Source organism: Nothobranchius furzeri, chromosome 18, assembly GCF_043380555.1.
Source record: "Nothobranchius furzeri strain GRZ-AD chromosome 18, NfurGRZ-RIMD1, whole genome shotgun sequence".
In the NCBI taxonomy this organism is placed as follows: domain Eukaryota; kingdom Metazoa; phylum Chordata; class Actinopteri; order Cyprinodontiformes; family Nothobranchiidae; genus Nothobranchius; species Nothobranchius furzeri.
Genome location: NC_091758.1, coordinates 26,641,485 through 26,668,217, shown reverse-complemented (window position 1 = coordinate 26,668,217; position 26,733 = coordinate 26,641,485). Strand labels below are relative to the sequence as shown.

The 26,733-nt window shown below is 39.6% G+C and overlaps 1 protein-coding gene across 2 annotated transcripts; it reads right to left on the bottom strand.

Moving 5' to 3' along the window:
* Positions 1 to 1,938: 1,938 nt before the first annotated feature.
* Positions 1,939 to 26,062, bottom strand: kcnk10b (potassium channel, subfamily K, member 10b). Of its 2 annotated transcripts, none has more exons than XM_015969828.3 (7): positions 25,956 to 26,062; positions 22,334 to 22,749; positions 5,418 to 5,529; positions 4,898 to 5,058; positions 4,512 to 4,704; positions 4,287 to 4,429; positions 1,939 to 3,778 (listed from the first exon to the last, which is right to left on the bottom strand). In XM_015969828.3, coding segments are annotated over exons 1-7 (1,686 nt in total). In that variant the 5' UTR covers positions 25,957 to 26,062; the 3' UTR covers positions 1,939 to 3,118. The 2 variants fall into 2 exon arrangements, with proteins under 2 accessions (XP_015825314.3, XP_015825313.3); XM_015969827.3 differs by lacking the exon at positions 25,956 to 26,062 and adding an exon at positions 25,362 to 25,883.
* Between the last annotated feature and the right edge of the window lie 671 nt (positions 26,063 to 26,733).

Here is a 26,733-nt window from a genome sequence, read left to right as displayed (position 1 = left end):
GCTAAATTATTCTAGGTAACTATCATCATATTTCTCCTATCATGCAAACTTAAAATTTAAACATTATCTCTGCAAACTATGAGAATAAATTCTATGTAATTTGGACCAGTTGCGCCAACCAAACAAAAATACCTAGCATCTGTCATATTTTGACATTTTGAGTAAGAGAATTAGTTGAAGAGTCAGATGTGTAATATGTGCATGGTATGTAAACGTTATTTCATTTCAAGAATAAAAACTGATACCAATCATTTTCTATGTTAAATTTTACTGCCACTATCAACTGATAATACATCCCTTTTTAAGACTTTTATTGTGAAGGATTCAATCAAGTTATTTCAGGCATGTTGTATCTGCTGTTAAAATATAACCAAATCACTTCAGCTCAAATGAATAGCTGCCCATAAAGTAACCTGGTTTTGAAATTTCTCAGGAAATATTTCTACTTTTCACATTACATTTCATCTTTAATCCAAAAAATTAATTCTCAGTTTAACTGGTACTGGCATTATCCTGTTACACAATAAGAACGTAATATTCAGTATGTGTTCAATCAGATAATCAGTCACTCACTTTTACATATAAAGCACCTTCCAGGCATGAAACATGCCACCAAAGTGCTGTACAATAAAAACAAAATGTATAAAACCAGTAAACAACAATAAAAACATAGCAGCATAAAAGCATGTAGACGTAGCAGCAGCCGCCAACCCATAGCCAAAAGCCAGATCATACAAATAAGCAGAGGTGTGGACTCGAGTCACAAGACTTGGACTCGAGTCAGACAGTCAATTATTTTAATGATTTCTGACTTGACTTGATAAAATCTATAAAGACTTACGACTTGACTCGGACTGGAACGCCAATGACTTGCGACTTGAATCGACTTGCATCTGTTGACTTGATGATGACTTGAGCACAAGACTGTCCGACAACGGAAGAGTGTCATCAGTCAGAGGCTTCTTCAGTTTCGCTGCAACACTGACCGCTACTGGACATCCTTCCTGCCAACAGCCATTGTAACATACAATAACTCTTTGATGACTTGATTATTATTATTATTCTGAGCTACTACAGCAATCAATTTCCCTCTGGAATTAATAAAGTATTTTTGAATTGAACTGAATTGAATTTGATATTTTAGCACAAAAGTGGCACGACATGGACAAAAATTCATGAATCATTCTTCGTTCTGGGTTTGATCTTGTACTGCTAAATGCAGCAGCCCTCTGTTTATAATCCGTTTCAGTTGCACTTTCTGCTTGTTTGAGCAAATAAATTAAGCTTTAAGAAGCTTTATTCCTGGAATTTATTGTCATTAATTTGAAGTTTGACTTGATCATGACTTGAAAATTCAAACTTAATGACTTGGACTTAACTTGGACTTCTACATCATTGACTTTGGACTCGTCTTTGACATGGACTTGACTCAAGACTTGACTGGAAAGAATTGTGACTTACTTGTGACTTGTAAAGCTGTGGTCTTTAACCTCATTCAAAACAACCCTACTGATGGGGAAAACCGAATGGTTAAGGGAAGGACGTTCCAGTCTTGGACCTTCCACTGTGAATGCCCTGTCCCCTTTTGTCCTCAGCCAAGTTCTGGGAACAGAGAGCAGTAACTGGTTCACAGAAAGGAGTCCCTGACCAGGAACATGTGGCTGCAACACCTCCGACTAAGCATTGGCCAACCCATTTATTGCCTTGAACACCATCAAAAGAAGTTTAAAACAAATTCTAATGTGTTTAATAGTTGTGCAACACCGGATGTACATTCATATGTCTGTGTTATGCTGCATAGTTCTGGAAGCCCAAGTTTTCCTTTATTCATTGTTTTTAGTGGTTTGTGTTTTTACCTGTAATATTATTATCTTCTTCTTCTTCCTTTTCTCTAAGTGTACGTGCTGCTGTAGCAAGTGAATTGACCCACTGTGAGATTAATAGTCTTTTCTAATTTATTCTATTCTAATATGCCACCGCTGTATCTAACTTTTAGATTATGCCAAGTAATTTCCCTACACAATAAATAAAACAAGACTTATTTCATTTGTATTTAAGAGTTTAATGGAAAATACATAAAACACAGGTGGTTGTCTGATAGAAAAACAACAGATGAAACATGCTTAGTGAGTATAAAATTAACAGCATCACGTTCTGAACTCAAATTGACAGTTTGTGATTTGACCGAAAACAAAAGGTTTTAATGTTTACAGCATTACAGCTTTAATTTGCTGGTACTGTTTGTATGCTAGTGTTGATTCACAATTAATCATTACATATACACATTTGCTTTACTGTGAATGAGCAAAACTAGGAGTGAAAGCCAAACATTTCTTTTTATATATATATATATATAAAGGAGTCATTGTTGAAGCAGTGACTTTTTAAAGTTAATTTACGTTTGTTTGCTGCTATGGTTGTATTGTTTTAATAACCATGCAATGTGTATAGCTTGTTTTCTCATAAGATCTTAATATGCAGTAGTTTTCTTTCTGTCAGGCTACATATGCAAAGCCACATACAATGTAAGAATACTTGTACATGTCTTCTAGGTAACTACTAGCATTGTTTATTGATCCAGCAAAAACAAAACCTTCCACCCTGCAGTCATTAAAGTCCCTTAGTACCAGATGACGATGGGCTGCAAACAGCCACCACAGGATGAGATGACAAAATGATCTATAATGTCTCTGAAGATGAACGACATGAGTCCAGCTCTCGGGCTGTTGTGCCGACATTGTGAGGAAAAATAAAAAAGGTTCAGCGTGAACAGATGGCCATTGCCCAAGTCTCAAAAGAACCTCGAGGGCTGAAAGACAACAGAGCTGAGAGTGACAGCTTCGATGTACAGTACAGGTAGCCCAGTTTACAGCAACATTATGCAATGAGGTAATCAAACAACAGGCTCTTCTGTATGTTTAATTTTATTCATTTTTTGGCAACATGATTTTTTCTTTCCATTGCTATGGCACGATGACTGAATGTCCTGGGAGCGGTTCCAGCCTAAGCACAGGAAACAGAAAAAGGCACATTTCTTGACATCTCAAAAGGACTGTGCACTCCAATGACTCAGTCTGAGAATCATTCAGTCTGTCTCTACAGTCAGCAGCTGAAATGTTCATGCATTTGATGCCGGATCGTTCTCTTTGTCCTTGGCTTGTGTTGGTGTTAACCCGTTCAGCTTGGTGCGCTCCATTGCATACTGTGACAGGTTTGTCAGACTGATGTTTTCTTCTTTCTGTTCTTTGTTGTCTTCAACGGGTTCCCCATCCTCTTCCTCCATCCTCTCCACACCTAGAATAGCCCCGCCATTGCTGATGCCCGCAATTGACAGCCGGGCGTCTTCGGGAATGTTCCTGCGCAGCTCACGGTTCTTGTTGCGCCTGGCCAGCTTGGTGAGAGATCCGAAGCGTAGGTTGAAGAGATTCTCCTCCGAAGAAGACGCTGTCTGTGGTTGCTGTTCACTGCTTTGTTGGTCGTAAGGCTCACAAGCACCCTTCAGCCTTAGGTTGTTTAGTTTCGTGTCGATGCTCTCCTGAGACGAAGTCTTGAAACGGCCAGCATCCAGACTAGCAAACATGGCCCGTTTCTCTGGTGATAGTATGTCAAGAGAATGAGCTCTCTGCTCGAGGCCCAGCTGACGGCGTTCCATGCTGCGGATGGTGGCGGCTCGCTGGAGTTTGTCATGGATCTCGACACTTAGACGTCTCCGTGTTTCGCGGAACTCCGCTCGAACATTGGCTTTCCACTCAGCTGCATGAGCTTTAATCTCCCCAACCTAAAACAACAAATAAATGATAAGGAGATAACAGTATATCAGCCAAATATTTACTATTTTCCACTGTAAAGAGTCCCAATACAGTTGACTGCTGTACCAAATTCAAATCCCATTAGAGACTGTGAATTGTCCAATTTTTTGGTATATTTTCTTCTTGACTGTCTGATTTTGCCAGTTTCTGCAAAAGAATATCAGTCATTTATCCATTTTCATTGCTTTCTCTTCAGCAACACAATTTCGTCCTGAGCAATCCCAAGGCATTTACAGATTAGAGGATATATCACAGTACCTCCAGCAAGTTATGGGTCTGCCCTAAGGTATTCTCCTAGGGGAACAAGCTCAGCAGACTTTCAAAGAGAGACGAAAAGTAAGAATACCAGTTGGAAGGCAAAACTACCCCTGAAAAACTGCATAAAATCACAAGTTTTTGACTATTTAAAAAAAACTGATAGGACAGAAGCCCTCCTACACTTCTAATGTAACACTTGGTAATGTAATCACACCCCACCTCTTCTTTGGTCTTTTTTGATAGCACTCGAAACCAGTCTCCAATCATGCTGAGGACAGCAGCAAAGTATGCCAAACCGACTAGGATCCAGAACCAAACCATTGGCTTGTACCAGCTCATATACTCGATACTCCGACTGTCACCTGTTAGAAGAAGACATATACCTTCTGAATCAGGCAATCCAAACAAAACAGAGATTGAAATGTTTTTGATAGAAATAGCTACCTGCCACATAATCTCCTATTCCCACAGTGGTGAGGGTGATCACAACAAAGTAAATGGCATCCAGTGTGGTCCAGCTCTCGATGTATTTGAAGATGACAGCAGGGATGGTGACGAAGACGATGCAGCCAGCCAGGATGAACAGGATGATGGATGTCACTCTTATCTTCGTTTGGCTGATCTGTTTGTGTTTTTGCTGAGAAAAGAACATTAATAATACACAATTTTTAAAAAATTGAGCTGTTTCTTTAGTGTGAATATTGTTACAATATTTCCATCCAGAATGTTTTACAGTGTATTGTCACACTCATTCAACAGCACGTGAACCTCAAAACCTCCACAGCACATAAACAGAAACAAAATAACGCTATCTAGGGCTTCTAACTCACCCTGAATATCTTCTCAACTCGCAAAATGCTTTTCACAAAGATGGTCCCCAGCTGGTCTCCAACGCCCGCCAACAGGAAGCCAAAGAGAGGGATGCCAAATATGGCATAAAGAATGCAAAAGATTTTCCCGCCTTCTGTGCTTGGAGCTATGTTTCCATAACCTGTGGAAACAATGTAGAAATGAAGAAAATAAAAGAATGAACCAAAAAACAAAACTCCAAAGAGGAAATAGAGAGTAAAATGATGGGAAGATAATGTCAATCAGGACCTCATTAAGCAAAAAAATCAATTGAGGCTCTTATGTAATAGCTTTTAGTGCATGGAAAGGCTCCAACAGAGACTATAATTAGGTTCCCCTTAAAGACAATTAAATTAATAATGACGCTATGGTAACCTGCTGATACAATTAGATACAATGAAGAAGTCAGGAACACAAACATTTGATGAAATGCATACATTTTATTATGCTTTGCATAATTGTACTAGCTTTAGAAGCAGAGCTAAAGTCCAAACATTTTACCGATGGTTGTGATGACAGTTCCAGCGAAGAAGAAGGAACTGCTCATGTCCCAGTAACTGGAGTTTGTGTCTCCAACAGGCCTCACTCCTCGATTCAGGGACTCTATGGCACGCTGAGAAGAAGAAAAGACGTACTTTAGTATAATCAAAGCACAGAAACTTAAAATCGAAGCCATCACCTAAACATTACAAGCTCAAATTTCAGAGGGGAAAAAAAAAGAGCCGCAGTTCAAACATTTCAAAGCACTTGGCTGCCTCACTTCCTCTGAAATCCAATTAACATGGGTTTGAGCTTCTGTTTCTACTCCACCTCAGCTGACATTAACACAACAAACACGTGTCTGCTTTGATTTTACAAACAAAAGTCCCGATGGGACAAACAGAAGGGCCAGCTCCTCTCGTCCATGCTTTGTGTTTGTGCATCATCTGTCATGCATTCAGGTGTAACCTTTGACATGGATTACATAACACCTGGGAAGATTGGTTGGCATTGATTTTTTTAAGGTCACTTCTTAAAAATGGAAACATTTCATTTATTTTGGACATATTTTAAGGCTTCAGCATCACTGAACAAGTAGACTTGAGGTGTGAATATGAATGGGTCAAATTGTGTTTCTAAGCAGACACCTATCCCACGGTCAGGCTACTATAAGCTGAGAAGCTCTGGGAGGGGCTCAGAGTAGAGCCACTGATCCTCCAGCAGCAGCTCTCTCTTGCACATGAGAGGTGGTTCTGGTCTTTTTAATATGGCTTGTTTCTGGTACATAAATCCTAAAATGAAACACTGACAGAAAATAGATGGATGGACTTTTCTCATTCAGAGTTTATAGAGACATAAGAGACCCACATGACAGCACAAGAGGCGAGTTTCGCAGAATATATCCTCTTTAACTCATTCATTGCCATTGACGACTAAAGTCGTCATTTTAGATCCAACCGTTCACTGCCAATGACGACTAAAGTCGTCATTTGCATTTTTTTTACTGTCTGACCATTGGAACGAGCCCCCGCGCTGAGAACAAACATCTCAGCCCTGAAGCTGATCTTCATCCGCATACGTCACAGATCACATGATCAGGAAGCAGACCATCCATGTGTTTGGAGATCGTTTTGGGCCATTCCTGTAAAAAAAGTGAGGCGCGAACCGGAGAAGCGTCTGCCGATCACAATTCGACAACGGATTATGTAAGAACGGATAACGCTCGAAACACACGGCTTCTTCTTGATGTAAGAGGTGAGTCTCCTCTTTGTTTAGGTTGTTTTGGCATCGACATCATGCTAGCGCGCAACGTTCTGTGACTCTTAAAAAACAGTAAAAACGGTGAGAAACGCTGGCAGCGAAGGCCGTTAGTGATCAAGAAATGGCTGGCAGTGAATGAGTTAAAATGACAGGGTTTTTTTTCCAATGTATGTCCAATAATGAATGGGGAAAAAGAACAACACATATTTAATACCCTTTAGGTTTACCATGCAAGGATTTGCTGTGTCTTTGCACAGGTAAAGGTAAAGGTAAAACATCAACTGACAGTCATGGCATTGACATGATGACGGTAAAAAAGGTGATAGAAGGAATTTCAAAACCACTTGCATACAGGTGCTGGCCAGTAAATTAGAATATCATCAAAAGGTTGAAAATATTTCAGTAATTCCATTCAAAACGTGAAACTTGTACATTATATTCATGCAATGCACACAGACCAATGTATTTCCAATGTTTATTACATTTAAATTTCATATTCATAAGTGACAACTAATGAAAACTCCAAATTTGGTATCTCAAAAAATTAGAATATTCTGAAAAGGCTGAATATAGAAGACACCTGCTGCCACTCTAATCAGCTGATTTACTCAAAACACCTGCAAAGGCCTTTAAAAGGTCCCTCAGTCTTGTTTTGAAGGCCCCACAATCATGGGGAAGACTTCTGACTTAACAGCTGTCCAAAAGACAATCATTGACACCTTGCACAAGGAGGGCAAGACACAAAAGGTGATTGCTAAAGAAGCTGGCTGTTCGCAGAGCTCTGTGTCCAAGCACATTAACAGACAGGCGAAGGGACGGAAAAAATGTGGTAGAAAATAGTGTACAAGCTCTAGGGATAACCGCACCCTGCAGAGAATTGTGACGACAAACCCATTCAAAAATGTGGGGGAGATCCACAAAGAGTGGACTGCAGCTGGAGTCAGCGCTTCAAGAACCACCACGAGGAGACTCATGAAAGACATGGGATTCAGGTGTTGCATTCCGTGTGTCAAACCACTCTTGAACAAGAAACAGCGCAAGAAGCGTCTCGCCTGGGCCAAGGACAAAAAGGACTGGACTGATGCTGAGTGGTCCAAAGTTATGTTTTCTGATGAAAGCAAGTTCTGCATTTCCTTTGGAAATCAAGGACCCAGAGTCTGGAGGAAGAGCGGAGAAGCACAGAATCCACGTTGCATGAGGTCCAGTGTAAAGTTTCCACCGTCATTGATGGTGTGGGGTGCCATGTCATCTGCCGGTGTTGGCCCACTCTGTTTCCTGAGGTCCAGGGTCAATGCAGCCGTCTACCAGGAAGTTTTAGAGCACTTCATGCTTCCTGCTGCTGACCAACTTTATGGGGATGCAGACTTCACCTTTCAACAGGACTTGGCACCTGCACACAGTGCCAAAACCACCAGCACCTGGTTCAAGGACCATGGTATCCCTGTCCTTGATTGGCCAGCAAACTCGCCTGACCTTAACCCCATAGAAAATCTATGGGGTATTGTGAAGCGGAGGATGCAATACGCTAGACCCAACAATGCAGAGGAGCTGAAGACGACTATCAGAGCAACCTGGGCTCTCATAACACCTGAGCAGTGCCACAGACTGATCGAGTCCATGCCACGCCGCATTACTGCAGTTATTGAGGCAAAAGGATTCCCGACTAAGTATTGAGTGCTATACATGCACATTCTTTTCATGTTCATTCTTTTCAGTTGGCCAACATTAGAGAAACAAACATTTTTTCATTGGCCTTTAGAATATTCTAATTTTCTGAGATACCAGATTTGATGTTTTCATTGGTTGTCACCTATAAATATCAAAATTAAACGTAATAAACATCGGAAATACATTGGTCTGTGTGCATTGCATGAATATAATGTACAAGTTTCACGTTTTGAATGGAATTACTGAAATATTTTCAACCTTTTGATGATATTCTAATTTACTGGCCAGCACCTGTATATTTGCAATTTGTCTTTTCAATCAGGTGTATTCCCAAAATTAATGAAAGTTGCAAAAGTTATACCAATATATAAAACTGGGGATAAGCATCAATTTACGAACTATAGGCCAATTTCATTGCTTCCACAATTTTCCAAGATTCTTGAAAAATTGTTTAATAATCGACTCGAAATATTTTGGGATAAATACAAGATAATTTCAGACTGTCAGTATGGATTTAGACTGAATAGTTCAACATCACTAGCTCTGGTGCATTCTGTGGAAAAAAATTACAGCGTCAATTGATCAGAAGAAACATGTTCTAGGGATATTTATTGATTTAAAAAAGGCTTTTGATACAGTTAATCATAAAATGTTACTTTAAAAGGTAGAGAGGTATGGGATTAGGGGTGTAGTGTTGAGCTGGTTGACAAGCTATCTACAACAGAGGAGACAGTTTGTGAAATTTGGAGAATGTTCATCTACATGGTTGGACATTGTTTGTGGAGTACCACAGGGGTCTGTGTTGGGTCCAAAATTATTTTTATTATATATTAATGATTTGAGTAATGTAACAAATACACTGACATTTGTTTTGTTTGCCGATGATACCACTATTTTCTGTGCAGGAGATAATATTAGCGAGTTAGAAAGGATGGTCCAAATTGAAATGTGTGTCATTAAAGAGTGGTTTATTGAAAATAAGCTTACATTAAATATAGCAAAAACAAAATGTATGTTGTTTGGTATGGCTAATAAAACTGAGGTTAAGCTGCAAACGGATGTGAAATTGAGCAAGTAACAGAACATAAGTTCCTTGGAATAGTAATTGATAATAAATTAAGTTGGAAACCACAAATTAAACATGTATATAATAAGGTTGCGAGAAGCATCTACATTATGAATAAAGCTCGGCAGTACTTGGATTATAAATCACTCCATGTCCTTTATTATTCATTGATTTATCCCTATCTTATTTACTGTGTAGAGGTATGGGGTAACACTTATAAAACATCTATTGTACCCTTGTCTATCATACAGAAAAGAGCCCTGAGAGTCGTTCACAATGTTAGATTTAGAGAACACACTAATCCGTTATTTATATATTCTAAAATACTAAAATTTAAAGATTAAATTCAGCTATATACAGCGACATTCATGTTTAAAGTGCATAGGAAATTATTACCAAACAAATTATTAATGTTATTTATAAAACCAGATAACGTATATAATTTCAGATACAAACTTAACTTTAGGCATACATATTTTAGAACAACAATAAAGTCATTTTGTATTTCTGTTACGGGTGTAAGAGTTTGGAATAAGCTAGGTGAGGATCTAAAGCAAAGTCCCTCATTGCATAAGTTTAAAGAGAAGTATAAAAAATTATACTAATCAATTACATGGAGGAGGAGGAAAAGTTGTAAGGGTGTTGCATTTGATTGTAATTGTCTATTGTTGGTGAACTGGGAGCTGTGAACATGGCGGGGGGGGGGGGGGGGGGGGGGGACATGAGAAAATGTAAATTTTGTTTGTGTGATTGAGGATAAAACATGTTATAGGAAAATGGCAATGACACTCAGTGTAGGGAAAATATATATATTTTTTGTTTTATCTTTCTTGAAATTTGATTTGGGGGGGATTATATAAGCTACCAGAGCTTCGTTCCCTTCCCATTGAACATGATATACATATATATATATATATATATATATATATATATATATATATATATATATATATATATATATATATATATATATATATATGTGTGTGTGTGTGTGTGTGTGGGTTTCTTTTTGGATACTTTTTGAATGCTTTGGGTTGTCTATTGATTTGCATGCATGTTCAAGAAAGAAAGAAAGAAAGAAAGAAGGAAAGAAAGAAAGAAAGAAAGAAAGAAAGAAAGAAAGAAAGCCCAATATGTTGATAACACCACTGGTTAAACGAACCAGAGACAACTTATTTCTTCTAATTTTCTCCCATCTTGTTAAGAGTCAGGAAAACATTTACTGCATCATCATTCTCACTGATCTCCTTCTGTTCTCTATTAAGCTGCCATAAAAAGCCAATCTGCTATCTTGTGTTCTTTGTAATTTCAGTTTTCTAACGAATTTGTGGACAAAGTTTGATTTTTCCCCCCATCTTTAATCAGTGTAAGTTCACCTCCAGACTAAATTTGTGTTTTTTCTTTTTAACAAAGAAAAGAGCCAACTGGGAGAAAGCCCATATATGAACTAGCCCCTTAGTTTTTATCAATGTTTCTGGAAAGTCTTATATTTGGCTGCAGCCTCCATTCAGAGCAAGCTCTCAATCTGTCCATGCTTTCAGTCTATATCATAAAATATGCATTAACTCCTGTGACACACATTTGAAAGCAGAACCTTAACGCATATTACGGCACATCTCAATCTTGTGACTGTAAGTCAGCTCATCTAATTAGATGAATTTGATTATAGAATGAGTCGGTTACAGTAACAATACTGTAAAGGCTTTATCTGCACACACATGCATACCTTATGAGGGAAATATTGTTGGGATTAAACCACAAGTAATCTGATTCTGGGGTCTAGAGAGAGCTATAAATAGCAGCTCAATGCATTTGAATGTTTTATCAGGAAATCTATTTTTGTCACATAATTCCCAACAGCTGAGCACATGCGGAATGTGATAAGTGAAAAAAAATGAATCTTTTGCACATGCAGATTTGGAGCCAAGCATATCCTTGCAACTTATTCCTGCTAATTGGCAGGACACATTGCAGTTTTGTTTCACCTGTCGTGTTCTCTTCTGTTTACGACAGATTCTGCACGTGGACAATGCTGCAGAAACACAGTCGCCACCAGCAAGTGTGTTTTCACATACCCTACCGCAGGATCATTAGAGAGCAGACAGTCACTGCAGATTTTCCTCCACTCAGCGTGATGCTCTACCCCATAGCAAGCGGCAGCAATGATCCAGTCAGCATGGTGCCTCCCTCTCTTATCCAGCCAACTGTGTTTTGAGACAGTGCCAAAAACTCTCCTCTGCAACATGTTTTACCATTAACAAAATCTATAGCTTGAAACCACCTTGGACACTCGAATACCTTCAGAGAAGATCGGGGACCACAATAATTAGAATTGAGTCACTTTTTTTGGATCATTTTATAGAAAGAGTTAGTGTCAAGAAATGTACTATTTTGGGGGAAAATGTAGCATTTTATAAGATTTGCATAAAGGTGTACAGGAGCAAACATGTGCCTTTTTCTAAGAATTTAATTTTTTTGTTGTTTTTGAAGTGTGCTTCTGTGTTACATTTATAAATAATTACTATCTTAACCAGCAGCAGATAGCTTCCTAAATGGCCTCAGTTTTTCATGAGCTAATGGCTAGTTTGAGCACTTCCAACACTAAAGTGGAGTAGTCCCATCTTGAAACAGTTTACATCTCCTAAAGCATAACAGTTCTTGCAGCATTATTTTATGAATATTTTGACATAACTTTTCTATTTTAGTGGTATTTACAAAGTTCTGTGGATTGTTTTTTCCTAAGAGTGGATTTAAACAGCAGCAGAGAAAAAGACACGTCTGTGCATTCAAGACTCTAGTTCTGTAAGAATGTCTTAATTCTTTATACAATAAATATTTAATTTGTAATTGACAGAGGGGCTTTTACTTTTAGAAAATAGGGTTTGCACGAACATGATCTATTCAGAAAGGCCAATTTTAGCTTGGTTCAAATAGACCCAACTTTAAATCAGATTGCTTCCATCTAAAAGCAGCTCCAGTTTTCTAAAATTCACAGAAATTATTGCAAAAATTATCTCATGCTTTCTAATGAAGATTTTTCGGGGGATGAACACGAAAACATTCCTTCCAGACCTGACCCCCGCATGTACTGGAAGGTAAATGGTAAATTTGTCTATATTTATGTGACACCTTAGGGTTCCACAACCCCCCAAGGCACTTTACAACACAGTCATTCATCCATGTACACACATTCGCACACTGGTGATGATAAGCAAAACAGTAGCTGCAGCAGACCTGGGGCGTACTAAAGCAGGTGACGTGTCTTGCCCAAGGACAAAAAAACTGCAAAAGATAGGAAGCAAACCTGCAGCCCTCTGCTTACAGGCCGGGCACTTAGCTCAACTGCCAACGCCGCCATGAAAAAATATCACTGTTGCTGGTGACATTTATGATTATAAAACCAAATAATTTCATACAGAACCATGTAAAGCTTTAACAGGCTGCATTAGGGCAAGCAACCATATTTGGTCACTGGTGCAGTCTAAACCAGAAACGTTTTTAGAATTTAAATTAAAGATTAAAAAGGTTTTAAAAACCAAGAATGTAATGAGTAAGTGTAACTATTTACGACTTTTACACAGAAAAACACTTCAAAATCACCAAAACATTAATGTACCCTTTAACCATTTGAAGGCAAACATTTTAGTCCCTATACGTTAAAGAAACATTACAGAAATTAGCTGAAAAAAGCCAAAAAACCAAATACAATAACCCTTACTGCCCCAAATGAATGAAGAATAGTTTTTTTTCTCTCTCTTGCATGGACATCAAAGACTTCTTATTCTTTAGAAACCATGAAAAGTCTTGCAACATCCTTACTTTTTGAAGTGAAAGCATAAATGTATTTGTAGCCCAGTGACTCATCATTAAATGAGGATTAACTGTTTCCAGAAACAGCATGGCTTCACATCATGCCACAACGTGAGTCATCAAACCCTGCACCAGGAAAGCCAATTAGGGCCGCTGCCTCTGTGGGCACACGGTGGGTGTGCAGGCAACGCAGACACCGGAGCAGACGGGAGCAGGTCAACAGATATGCACGGACACGCACTCACACACATTATGTCAACACACGCTGAGGGGCAAACCTCAACAAGAGACGACACTAATACATTGTCTCCTTCTGTCATCTCTCAAACACACACACTCCACAAGGTTGCCATTTTTCTGTCAACTCCTCCACCTAAACAATTTGACAGCAGTGAGTCACCACTGCTGTGTCCCCTCTCTGGCAGGGTGACTTGAGCACGAACGGAGCGATAATGTAAACTGTTAGAGGAATCAGGGAGACCTTTGATGGAGTGCCTGCGAAGCAGCCTGTTCTAAAGGCCTTTTCTTGAAACGAGGGGAAAAAACTGTCACTTGCAACAGTTGGAGCTGCAAAATGCTTTGATGCTTGCTAAGAATTTTTGTTGAAAGTTTTTTTCATCGCGTAATATAATCACTGTTATTGTCTTACGGCATGTCGTGATCTGATCATTTTCCCAGGAGATGTTCTCGGCTTCTGCTGCTGGCTCGTCTGCATTGAGCACCAGGAGGTATGAGACTGCTGGTCCGTGTGATGAATAATTGATTTCCTCTGGACCCCAGGCACACCATGCTAAAGGTTTAGATTTCCACGCTTCTCCTTGGGAAGTACCGGTATTGATTTTTTTAAAACTTCTGCTTTAGTGGCTGAGAGGTGGAGCATTCCAGAAGGAAGATTGGAAAAGATGCTACTTGAAAAAAAAACAAGGCAAAAAAAACAACACAGGTGAGCATGGAGGAGAGAAAACGAAAGGCGATATTCTGTTCAGCAGGGCTGATAATGTTGAAATTTAATGGGGTTATTCTAGTACAAACCTGGGCATTTTACGGCCCGCGGGCCACATACGGCCCTTTGGTTGACTTTGACCGGCCCGTGTAAGGTTAATTGGAAATTACAAAATAAATGTATTTTCTCATTTTACCTCATGCATGGGCTAAGGCTGCATTGCTTTTATTTTGAAGTTGTTTTTTATGTGCACAATGACGCAATACGTATAGCAACAAGTGCCCGTGGTTGACATGGTGATTGTAGCCCCCAGAAATGTCCGCTCATGCACAAGAAAAAAAAAAAGAAAGATGCCAAATGCAGGATTTTCAACAAAAATTGGACTGCTAAGTATTTTTTTTACTGAAGTCGGAGGTAAAGCCGTGTGTTTGGTTTGCGGGGAGGAGATTGCCGTGTTTAAGGACTACAGTTTGAGTCAGCATTACAAGAAACACTCGGAAAAATACAAGAACTTGTCTGATGCTGAGAGGGCACGGAGATCCGAAGATTTGCTAGCAAAGTTGCAAAAGCAGCAAGGCTGTTTTACTAAGCTTCACACATCCAGGGATGCAGCAACCAGGACCAGCTTTGTGATATCCCACAAAATAGCTAAAAACAGCAAGCTGTTTTCGGAGGGAGAGTTTGTCAAAGAGTGCATGGTGGACTCTGCCGCACTAATATGCCCTGAAGAAAAGGCGCATTTGAGCAAATCCTGCTGTCCAGGCGAACCGTGACCAGGAGGATCGAGGACATTGCGGGGAACCTGGAGCTTCAGCTGCAACGTGAAGTGGCAAGTTTTGACTTTTTCTCATTAGACGAGAGCTGTGATGTCCGCGACACAGCCCAGCTGCTCGTATTTGTCCGGGGATAACGGACTTCAAGCTCACAGAGGAGCTGGCAGCAATGCGGTCGATGAGAGGGACAATGACAGGGAGTGATCTTTCTACAGAGGTAAATGTGTGCACGGACACTCTGGGATTGAAATGGGAGAGACTGTCAGGTGTCACAACAGACGGTTGTCCAAATCTTCTGGGGAAAAATGTCAGACTTTTGAAACGCAGGCAAGATAAAGTGACAGAAATCGATGCAGATCAAAAATTGGTGTTTTTGCATTGTGTTGGTGGCCCGCGGGCCGTAAAATGCCCAGGTTTGCTCTATTGTGTCCTCGTGATTCGAGTATCAGCTCTCACCTGTTTGGGTATGTATAGTAGTCATGAGATACCTGCTGTGGTTTCATCACGACTCACCTGCACACAGCCACATCATTGTGAGGTTAAAGGATATGCTCAAAGGCAGATCACCGGAGGTTTGGATAATTAGAAAAAGTCCCTGCAAACATGTGTTGTGCAAGTCAGTGCTAAAAATAAACCATGTTACTGATGTTGGTACTAAAATAATAAACTTCATCAGGGCGCGGGCGATGAATCACAGACAGTTTGTAGCTCTTTTGGAGGACTCCACACAGCTGTCAGATGGCTCAGCCTGGGGAAAGTGCTGAAGAGGGTTTGGGAGTTGAAAGCAGAGATTCGAGAGTTTTGCGAGAGGAAAGGCAAAGACATTCCAGAGCTCTCAGATGAGGATTGGATGGCAGATTTTGCATTTGCTGTTGATGTGACTGCACTGATGAATGAACTGAACACCAGACTGCAAGGCAAGGGCCTTTTTGTTCATGAAATGCACAGCCTCGTGAAGGCCTTCATGAGAAAGCTGCAGTTTCTTTCAAGTCAACTGGAGAGCAACTCTCACTCACACGCAAACCCTGAATGAAGTCACACCATCAGCTGATCACCTCAGCAGGTCCTCATCCATGTTAGGAGCATTACATGGTGAGTTTTCAAGGCGTTTTGAAGATCTCAGAACAATCGAGGATGAAATGCACATGATGTCCTCTCCCTTTACCTGCAGTGTGGATAATGCACCCAGTGATGTGCAGCTGGAACTCATTGACCTGCAGTCTGATGCAGTACTGGCAGAGCACTTTAAGTCAGGATCTCTGCTGGATTTCTACTCTTCTCTTAAGGAGGAGAACTTTCCAAACCTGAGGAGACGTGCTCAGAAGATGTTGGTTCTCTTCGGCTCTACCTACATTTGTGAACAAACATTTTCAATGATGAAGTTTACAAAATCCAGGTAAAGATCCTCTCTCACTGATGATCATTTGTCAGCTGTGCTTCGCATCTCCACCTCAGACATTCAACCTGACTTTGATGCACTCGTTAAAGCCCAGCAGAGACTAGATTTCTCTCATTGAATAAGAAAAAAAATCGCTTAAAAACACAAAATAAGGTGTTTGGACCACAAATGTAGGCAACTAGCAGTGAACTGGGACACTTGTTTTAAAAACCTCTTTCTCAAGATCACAGTTCAGTGATTTTATTTTACAGACAATACTGTGTGTCTGTCGAATGCTAAGAACCTCTTTCCAACAATATTTGAAACTCAGAATGTGTTTTGGAGTGAATGTGACTGAAACTGTTAACTAATATAAGTCACAAATGTTTAACAAAAACCAAATGTGCACACTTTGTTTACCATTGCCTTGGGAAATTTGAATAAATCACATTTTTGTAAGCCAGCCTCACTTTTTCCTTTTTGCTCATTTATAACATATAGTCTACTCTTACCAGCTTGAAAAAACAATGGTATTTACTGCTTTTTATAAATAAATACCATTAATATTATGCATAATTGACTTCAGCCTTTTGGCCTGGCCCTCCACAATATTTTCTGTTTCTCATGTGGCCCCGTGGAAAAAATAATTGCCCACCCCTGTTCTAGTAGAAAGAGAAGCACACCAGGTGTCTGGGTCTTTTTATGTTTGTGGTCATTCTACACAACGGCCTGTATTTGTATAGCACCTTCTTAGGGTTCTACAACCCCCCAAGGCACTTCACAACACAATCAGTCATTCACTCATACACACGCTCGTGGGGATGATGAGCTACAGTGTAGCCACAGCTGCCCTGGGACGCACTCACTGAGGCAAGTCCTGTCGAACACTGGCGCCCTGGTCCCTCTGACCACCACCAGCAGGCAAGGCGGGTTAAGTGTCTTGTCTTGTTAAGTGTCTGGTCAGAGCCGGTGTCGGTACAAGATCTGCTCGGGTGCAAGATCGGCTCGGGTCCGTCGACTGCCGATGACGTCTAAGTAGTTGATTGGCTGAACATGAACCTTACGGAATTACGTAATCACGTAACGTTGTTATCACGTGACGTTGGTCCAGGCAAATTTTTTCTATTGGAAAGATGGACAACTTTTACAAAGAAATCCATCATTACCTCTTTGAAAATACACTTTTAGCATAGAGCTGCAAGTATATTAGGGCTGAACGATTAACTGCATGTGCAATTAAATTGCGATGTGACAAAAGGAGATTTTGTAATGGCAAAGGCTGCAATTTGGCAGCGAGTGGTTAGCGCAATGCTAATATACATGGAAAAACCCATAGGAATGCTAATGCTAATATCGCCGATTACATTATTACAAATTATGAATTAGAAACGTGCCAAATGATTACATTTGGAGTCTAATAGAAGTAAAACTACCATCAATCAAATAAGTACAGACAGGTATTTTAGTAAAGCCAGAAAACTTTTAACTCCAGAGCTTTGGCTAGCAGCTATGAGCGTAAATGAACTACGCATGGACAAGACGTCAAAAACTCAACACAAATACTTCAATAAACGGGACACACTTCTTTCCTGCAAATACAATTTCACAGGTGTTGCTAATACCATATGATCCTTCAAGGGATGTGCTCAAAGAGGAGTTCAACATGAATCAAATATAGTGTTTTATTTTACAAATATAAACACAAACTTACGTCTTAAGAAACATTATTTTAATAACGAAACTGCTAAATTCTTTCCAACAGTATAGATGTGTAGTGTATTTTGTCCGAGTGGGTTTGCCGTACTTTGACGTCATCGGCAGTTGAAGGACCCCGAGCCGATCTTGCACCCAAGCAGATACTGTACCGACACCGGGATCAAACCTGCAACCTTCCGATTACGGGACAACCTGCTCTACCTCCTGAGCTACTGCTGTCCCAGTAGGGAATGAAAAGAGCCCACTGCGGCACTAACCTAACTTTTATCTTTACTGCAAACAATAAACAGGAAACTGTGTTTATTTTGCTCAAATGCTCTGAGGATTTCAACTATTAGATGTTTCTAACTCAGATTTTTTAGATTTAATTTTTACCTTCTTTCCAAATATCTGACTGACTTCTGTTGCCATGTGTACTAGTTCTGCACTCTGACACAAATCAAGCTTTCTGTACAGTCGGTTCCACATTGGCACGTCTCAAATCATTTTCCAATTCCAATTTCCACTTGTACATGTCAGCATGATGTAGTGACCCTAAATCTCGACCCATAATTCTGGGTGCAGCGCCAGGACGCAGCATGAATCATAGCCATTCGCCACGTTATTGCTGACGATTGACAATGTGAAAAAGGCACGGTAAAATGCACAGTTAAGTTGCATTATGATGGAAATAGTCTTTTTATTAGTAGACCTGCTTGTTTTCTAGTTGAGTGTGCTTGGTGATGAAAAAAATCCCAAGTTGTGCTGATCAAATGTGAAGCAGTGCAAAAACAGCATGCTAATGTTTAGCTAAAAAACAAACAAAACATAATGTTATGTTTGCTTTGATGTGGGTCTCTAATAAAGAACTTGATCTTTAAGAATCACTGAAAGAAGCCCCCACAATAGTGACTAAAATAACTTAAAACAACAAAGAAAGCTAAGGAGACATCTCTGTCTTTAGCTTTGTGTTCAGTGTAGTACTCACCCTGATACCAACCAGCACTGTGACTACTTGGAGTAGAACCAGTTTTACATTCAGTTTTATTGGTTTGTTTATTTCAATTATTCTGTTTAACGCTGTTTCAAAAGAAATGTCGGATTTATGTTCAATTGAATTTTTCTCTTTTAGGGGAAAGTTTTCAACAATTTTACATTGGTATTTATCACATTTTCATCGAAGACATTTGAACAAAAATGTCTTATTATTTAAAGTTTGGATGTTGCAAAATTTCCTTAGACTCTGCAGAATTAAAGACAATTGCAACAATGAAGACTTGATTACCAACCTTGCAGAAGAGTTGTGAAGAAAGGAATGCACGAATAACAATTTACAGTACATAGCACAACATAGTGATAACCATAATCCATGACTTTGCTCTTTTTTACACAGCACAGTAAAAATTATTGTTGTTTACCTTGAAACTGACAAGTTTCGGCTAGTGACTCTTGCCATCATCAGAGCTTGCCGGTGTTGGTGGCGTCACTTGCGTTTATCTGCGACTAGCAGAGGACAATGTCGCTCTCTACTGCCAACACAAGACAATGTAACAAGCGTGATCCAATCATCTCTGTTCATGGTTTTGTGTCCACATCGCCTTATTTTTATTGCTTCTTTAATCCATCTTTTTTATTTTTGTTGTTCTGTGTTTGTGATCCATGTGCTGTCCCAGTTCATTATAAGAACTTCTCTTGTGCAGTGGTCTGTTACGGCTGATTTCTTTATTGTACTTTCTGCTGCTTGGTAAGCAGAAAATACAATGAACAGATAAATGGAAGTGACGCCACCAACACCGGTGAGCTCTGATGCAGGCTAGAGTCACTAACCGAAACGTGTCAGTTTCAAGATAAACAACAATTTTTTTCTACGCTGTGTAAAGAAAAAAAAGAACAAAGTAATAAATCATGAAGTTACACACAGAACAAATGTACAGAAGACCGTGAAAATCAATAGTTCCATAAGAAATCTTATTTTTTTAGGAGAGTTTCTAACATTGGCTGTGGAAAAAAGGATTTATCTCACACATGAATTTGTCTGGAGTACAATCAAGGACTTCCCCCTTTTTCTTGATTAATTTGGAGAAAGCTCCCAGAAAGTATAAACTTTAATGAGTCAGAAAATCTGCTCTTTATCATCACTGGGCTTAAAAGAGAAATACACCTGAAATGTCCTTAAAGGTACTCAAAGTGTGCTGAAGAGGAAGCAGGTATAACAGAATCAATGAGGGTCCTAAAACAGAACCCTGTGGCACGGAGTAGGAATGAAAATGACTGACAAGGTGAAAAACAATATTAGTTTTTTTGTTTTACTGCCACCTGTGTACTTCACAGTTCTGCATTCCTGACATTGCATAAAAGAGCCTCTAGGCTGTAGTTTTTACAATAAGTATACAAAATTATGTATAAGACCCCCCCCCCCCCCCCCCACACACACACACACACACACACACACACATAAACAGTCAGTTTATGGTCTTGTCGTTGCTTATGTAAACTCATATCGGCAAGTCTACATGAGTACTTTTTCACAGAAAACGCTGTTTCTGAGTTCAAAATGAGTTTGTTATTCCACAGCAGCAGGATGTCCTTTATTTGGTGAATGGATGGATAGAAGCCACCCACTTATTTATATATTGAGGTGATAAATGCTAAAGTAAACTGAGCAACAGAGTAATAAAAAATAGCCCAGAACGTGAAGGAATAGCACATTTCTAAAGAGAGCAACAGAATTTGTAAAGAAAAAAACAGACAACAGGTAGACAAACGCCTCCTCGATAGTATTTAGGACAGACTGTGTGTTGGAGTTAAGCATGACTGTTCTGAAGCTGACAACAACATCTAAAGTAATCATAATCAACCAGCACTAACCTACTTAACCACCTATACAGCAAAAGGATCTACTGACTGAAGTGTATGATGTGATGAATATTAATGGAGGGCAGTCTTTGAACTCAGAATTGAGATAAGGGAGATGGCTGACCTTTATAGCAGCAATTGAACAAAAGGTCACTGAAATCAGTCGTCTTTAGGAATTCTTTAAGCTATAAAAATTTATTTTATTAGCAAAATTTATGTTCTTTATCTTTTTATTTTCATGAATGGTATTCTTTAATGCCAACTGAATACGATTATATGTTTCAAGGCTATTAAGTATTGCTCTGAGACATTTGACTATTTTATGTCCATTTAGGACCACAAATAATATTAAAAAATTGAGAAATTTAAATGGCCTGTATTTGATATTTTTGACATAGCGCCTTCTAGAGTCCTGGAACCCCCCAAGGCGCTTTACAACACAATCAGTCATTCACCCATTCACACACACATTCACACACTGGTGAGGGTGAGCTACAAAGTAGCCACAGCTGCCCTGGGGCGCACTGACAGAGGCGAGGCTGCCGAGCACTGGCGCCACCGGTCCCTCCGACCACCACCAGCAGGCAATGTGGGTTAAGTGTCTTGCCCAAGGACACAACGACAGCGACAGACTGAGCGGGTCTCGAACCTGCGACCTTCCGATTGCGATTTAGAAGTAGGGATTGTTATTTGATATGTTGCCTGGTGATGATGTCGTTACTAAAATTTAAAAAAAATATGAAATTATAGCACAGATTTCTCAGTTCATTTGCTTATGTATAAAAAAGATGAAGTTGAAATTTTGCTATTTTAATCGAATTTTATAAAATAAAAACTCAAAGAATAGGCAGTTTTGGCTTGCTTTTACCAACCCTTATTGTCCATTTAGTAGAACCAAAAGTGAAACTTATCTCCTCGCTGTGCGTTTGTCTTTTTAACAGCTTAATTTAACTGTTGAAATGTCTCCTCAGCCTTCATTAGTTTCTACACGAGCGGTTCACTAAATTAAACAAATCAGCTGTGTTCATGATCTAAAACATGCTGGAAGCAGACTGTAGCACCAGGTATGCAAGCTCAATTTTTTTAGTCCAACAGACCAGACCGGCACTCTGATGTTGCAAGTGTCATTTTCTGGCCACAGAGGGCGGTGCGGATCTGAGTGGCATTTCATTGACCCGGTTAAGGGTAATTGGCTCAAGAAGATTATTTAAAAATATGAAAAAGTTGCAAAGTATGCTTTTAATAGGATAATTAGCTGCCATTAAATGAGAAATAGCACGATGACTATAGACTGTAATGTCTGGTTAATCAAATGCCAGTATAGAAATGAGATTGTAGAGATAGCAGATTAAGTTAATTAAACTTTATAGTATTTTATGACAACTTCAATAATGAAACAAGAAAAATTGTGACATGTCTATGAAGTGATTAAAACTATGCCTCAGTTCCTCTAAAGTTTCAAAATATTTTCTTCATTAATGTACTCACCTGGATGATTTCATCCAGGTCAGCAGGCGTGACACACGGGTGTTTCTGCAGGAAGGAAGCCTTATCTTGGCTGATGATGGTCTTCTGTTCACTTTCAAACGGCTGCTCTAGAGCCTTGAAAACCAGTGCTCCACCGACGAGATATAAAACAACCACAATGAACACCGCCACCACCGTCTTCCATTTCATCACTGACTGGAGCGCTGCAATTGAGCCGTCATTGCTGGCATCCAAGCTGGCCACCATGCTGGCGGAGCGGGAGGAGATGGAGAGGCGTGGAAGTGCACAGTGGCCGTTGGTCCTCGGGTCGTAGCCCATGGGGTTTTGCATGGTAGTCACGCTCGCTTGGACAAGGCTCGACTTCACCATGCCAGGCTTCATCTTTTTGGGTGTGACCAAGTGTGTCTGGACCGCCACTGGGGAGGAAAACAAGAGGGAGAAGAATGCTGGATTGATGTACATATTAATGTTTTTGTCGTGGGGTGTTAAGTCTGAAACTTAATCTTGTTTATTTTATTTATTTTATTTTTTTGTAAGTCTATGGGTTGGAAGTAAAAACACCTTGGCAGAGTTTCAACAAACGCATCACACAAAAATTGTTTTGGATTCTGGCCTTAACCTTTGAAACATAAACTGCAAACGATTGCATGAGGGAAAGATAATATGCTTGTGTTTAGAGATACAAAAAGTCCAGATCTAATCATTTTTGCTAACATACACCATAAACAATCACATTTAATGCATGGAAATTTTAACAGATTAACAAAAGACCCCCTCCTCTTTTTCCTAAAGCTTATATCATGCCTTTAATACCCACCAGACACATGCATAAGAGCATTACAGCTACTGAAAACCTATTTTCACCATTATGACACTTTAAAAAGCTTTCTCCTGACCACATTAGGATAACAAAGAGCATTTTTGCACAGCAGACATGCAAAGCTATCAGATGAATTGCCTGTTACCCAAGCTGCAGCTGTAGCAAGACACTGTCACCTGAAAATCGTGACTCCTGCAAATGTGAGCCCATTTCAGAACAGCTTCATCCACATTTCTAAAATTCATCTGCGTTGTTCAGATAATACAAATCTAAACTGACATCAAACAAATAGGAATGTCTACACGCTGAGTGATTCTGATTTTTGTTTTCTCACAGAATGAGTGAAATATATTTGCCTAATGGATTGGTTTAAACAAAAACGTGTGTACGCTGCTGCATGTTAAACCTGAAGCAATGCTACAAAGAGGATGCCAAATTTAGATTCCTTTTAATGTATCGATTGCATAAGACTTTCAGAGCTTTTGGCCTTCACCCTTAACACCCACACTTCCCTAAGTGCTCGCAGTGCCTCGAAGCTATGGGCGGAGCTTGTTTTCTAAGAGGATGCAACCTTAAAGAACAGAAATGAGCAATGGGATTTACGTGAAACAACCCTGAAAGAGGCGGTTTGTTTAATGGCACCACATGACACACAAACAGCTCCGATAAATCAAAGATGCCTACAGAAGGGCCCCATCATCGTGAGCTCATGAATCTTTTCAGTTAATCTCCACATCACTGAGTAGATCAATAAAAGCAGTGATCTTATGTGCAAACCGCTACTTTGATTAACTGTGCCGATCTTTCCGGGAGGCTGCTGGTTGTTTACAGAATACAAGACGGACACATAAATGAGAACAAAACGTAAACAAGTCAGATGTTTATCATTTTAGCTCAGTGAATAAAAGAAAGTTGTTTATTCCTTTAGTTTGCTTGGTTGAAGATCTGCAGTCGAAGTCAACACCGCAGTGAACAGAACAAGGTCTGCCTTTTAGATTCCTGAGGCTTTATGCCATTACTGTAAAGTCCTTTTAGCTCTGCATTGATTTTTGAAAATGAAATATGCACCTGAGTGGAAAAAGTGTTATCTGATAATCGCTAATGCTCTCCCAGCTCTGACTCCCCTGTATCAAACTATAGTAGAGGAAATAATCACATGAGCTCATGGTGCATAATGGATTGATGGAGATGCTGAGTCTGATAAGGTTCAGCTCTTGTTTTCTTTGTGTTTGTTCCACTTTCATTTATTTTTTTTTCTTACTATTTCTAAATTAGTTGTGCAATAACAACACTTCCAGAAGCGTTTCCCTATCTCATTGGGAGGGTTGCAGGCATTTAACTCACCAGCTGAGCTTTAACATCAAGTATCAGACTGTTTACAGTCACAAGCTTCCAGTAACTACAATATTTCAAAATAAAACACAGCAACTGATGGTAAAGTTTATGTTTGCTGGTAAAAATGTAAATAATTTGTATAATAGTGTTTGTTATCATCCAAAACTACAACAGCAGAGACTCACAGCAGCAAATATAGCTGTTTTTAGCTTTTCAACTTTTTTAATAAATTGCAAGTTCAACTTGTGCTGTACTATTAAAGTAAATCAGTGTATAATTGTGTGGCTATTATTTTAGCTTTTGCATAAAGTATAGAAAAAAAATCCCCAATCAAGAACAGTTTATAGTTTATTTATTTCTGGAGATAATCTCAAAACCCCAAAAGATCTAGTGTGGGGTCCCAACTACATGTGTGGGTGCCACTGCAATGACTTTTTTAAGATTACCTCCCTGAAATAACATCTCTGATATATCTAAATGGACATTAAATGTGATTTTAATGCACCTTATATACACCTTTATAATTTTCTTTTGAAACTACTTCCGGTTATACAGTGTTTATGTCTGCTACCATGATTATTTTTGCAGCTCCACTTCGATGAGTGTCGCCTTGCGCAACTGCAGCTCCCAAAAACACCTTTCTTTGGTCAGTTTACATGATTTTGGCAAGTCACGTGGTGTAAAAGAGACTCTCTAGGAAAATAGACATTATAATTCTGTAAAAAATGTTTTAAATATAAGCAATATGTGGATGTGCCGCATGTTGCACACCTTGGTGAGATGAGATGTTACTGCGACAGTTGTTTCCAACATTAAGGGGAAAAAAGCCTAATTGGCAGCAAACAGTTCAGTGAGGCGGAATAATTTACCCACCTTGTTCTGGGTCCCAGTTGACTTGTTTAGTCGGGTGTTCTATTGGGAATTTCATCTCTGGTTTTGTTCTCAGTCACAATAACGGCAGAAAAGAAATTAATTAAACGCGAACCTAAAATTAAACAATAGAGAAAATATTTACGACGCATTCCCTTTCCTGCATCTTCGGTGCTTCATGTTTTTGCGCGGCAGCAGCTTTGGATAGTGGAGAGGAATAAACGCATCGTGAAACCGCATTGTCTGCCTTTCGAGTGGAACTCCCCCTCCCTTTTCTCCCTTTCCCACCCCCGCCTTACTTGGACGGGTGTCGGCTGTACCACCGACAGACTCGGCTACCTTCCAATGGAGTGTCGCACCGATCCAGGGTCCAATGAAGCAGTGGTCCGGTCCAAAGAAACCGCCTAACCAAGCGCATTTACGCACGCGTTACACCAGCAGAACGAACAACGGGGAAGGATGCTCTCCACCCTCTCAGCCCATACAGCCACGACTCCACCTGCTTTTTCTCTAGAGATTCATCGAGCTTTACACAAAATATTATATATATTTTCATCAAATGTATCGATTTAAATTCGTCACTTTAGGAACACTTACTCTTATTTGGGCACAAAACTGGATCATCCTATCATTTGACAACCGGCAGCTGGAGGCAGCACATGGCCCACGCGACGACACCAAATCAGTGGCAGACAAACTATTACATCATTCACATGCGAGAGGGAACGTGAATGAATGAATTTTAATTGATTAAGATGGTAACCTGCCCCAACCCGTCAAACCACCTAACTGCATGTTAGCCTGTTAATTGTCACATGTAAACTGTTGAGTACAAACCCTAATCATAAATATTAGGTAAAACAGATTATGAATAAATAAATATATTTTAGATTAAAAACAAAAGGTTTGAATTTTCAAAATACTTTTCTCATTTTTTAATCAAATCAAACTTAATTTATAAAGCGGTTTTCCAACAGAAAATGTAACTCTTAAGTGCTTTGCAGATTTAAAAGACCCCACATATCCCACAAATGTCACTGACAATTAACCCCCCTCCCAACCCATTGACACACAGACACACACGCACACAAACACAGTTGAGAAGTAAACACTGGGCTGAGCTCAGATGAGTCAGGTAAATGAGGAAACATGGGAAACTCAACAACTTACTTATTGTCTTCATTTCAATAAGATAAAATGCACATCTGTCAAATTTATTGGGTAACACATCACTGAAAACATCTTTTTCATACATTTGCCACAAAGTATTAGAAGTGCAACCATAAGACCAGAAAACACAAAAACTAGTACCAATGGCGCCCCCAAGGGGTGGCCAGGGGTGACCCTGGCCACCCCTAGAAAAGTGCTGGTCCCC

Excerpts from the sequence above, each read along its gene's own strand:
- kcnk10b (XM_015969827.3), bottom strand. The coding sequence starts at position 25,416 with ATGAAATTCCCAATAGAACACCCGACTAAACAAGTCAACTGGGACCCA. Across the intron at positions 22,750-25,361 it reads CAACTGGGACCCAGAACAAG|TGGCGGTCCAGACACACTTG; the intron begins GTGGGTAAATTA and ends TTTCCTCCCCAG. Across the intron at positions 4,430-4,511 it reads AATAGGAGATTATGTGGCAG|GTGACAGTCGGAGTATCGAG; the intron begins GTAGCTATTTCT and ends TTCTTCTAACAG.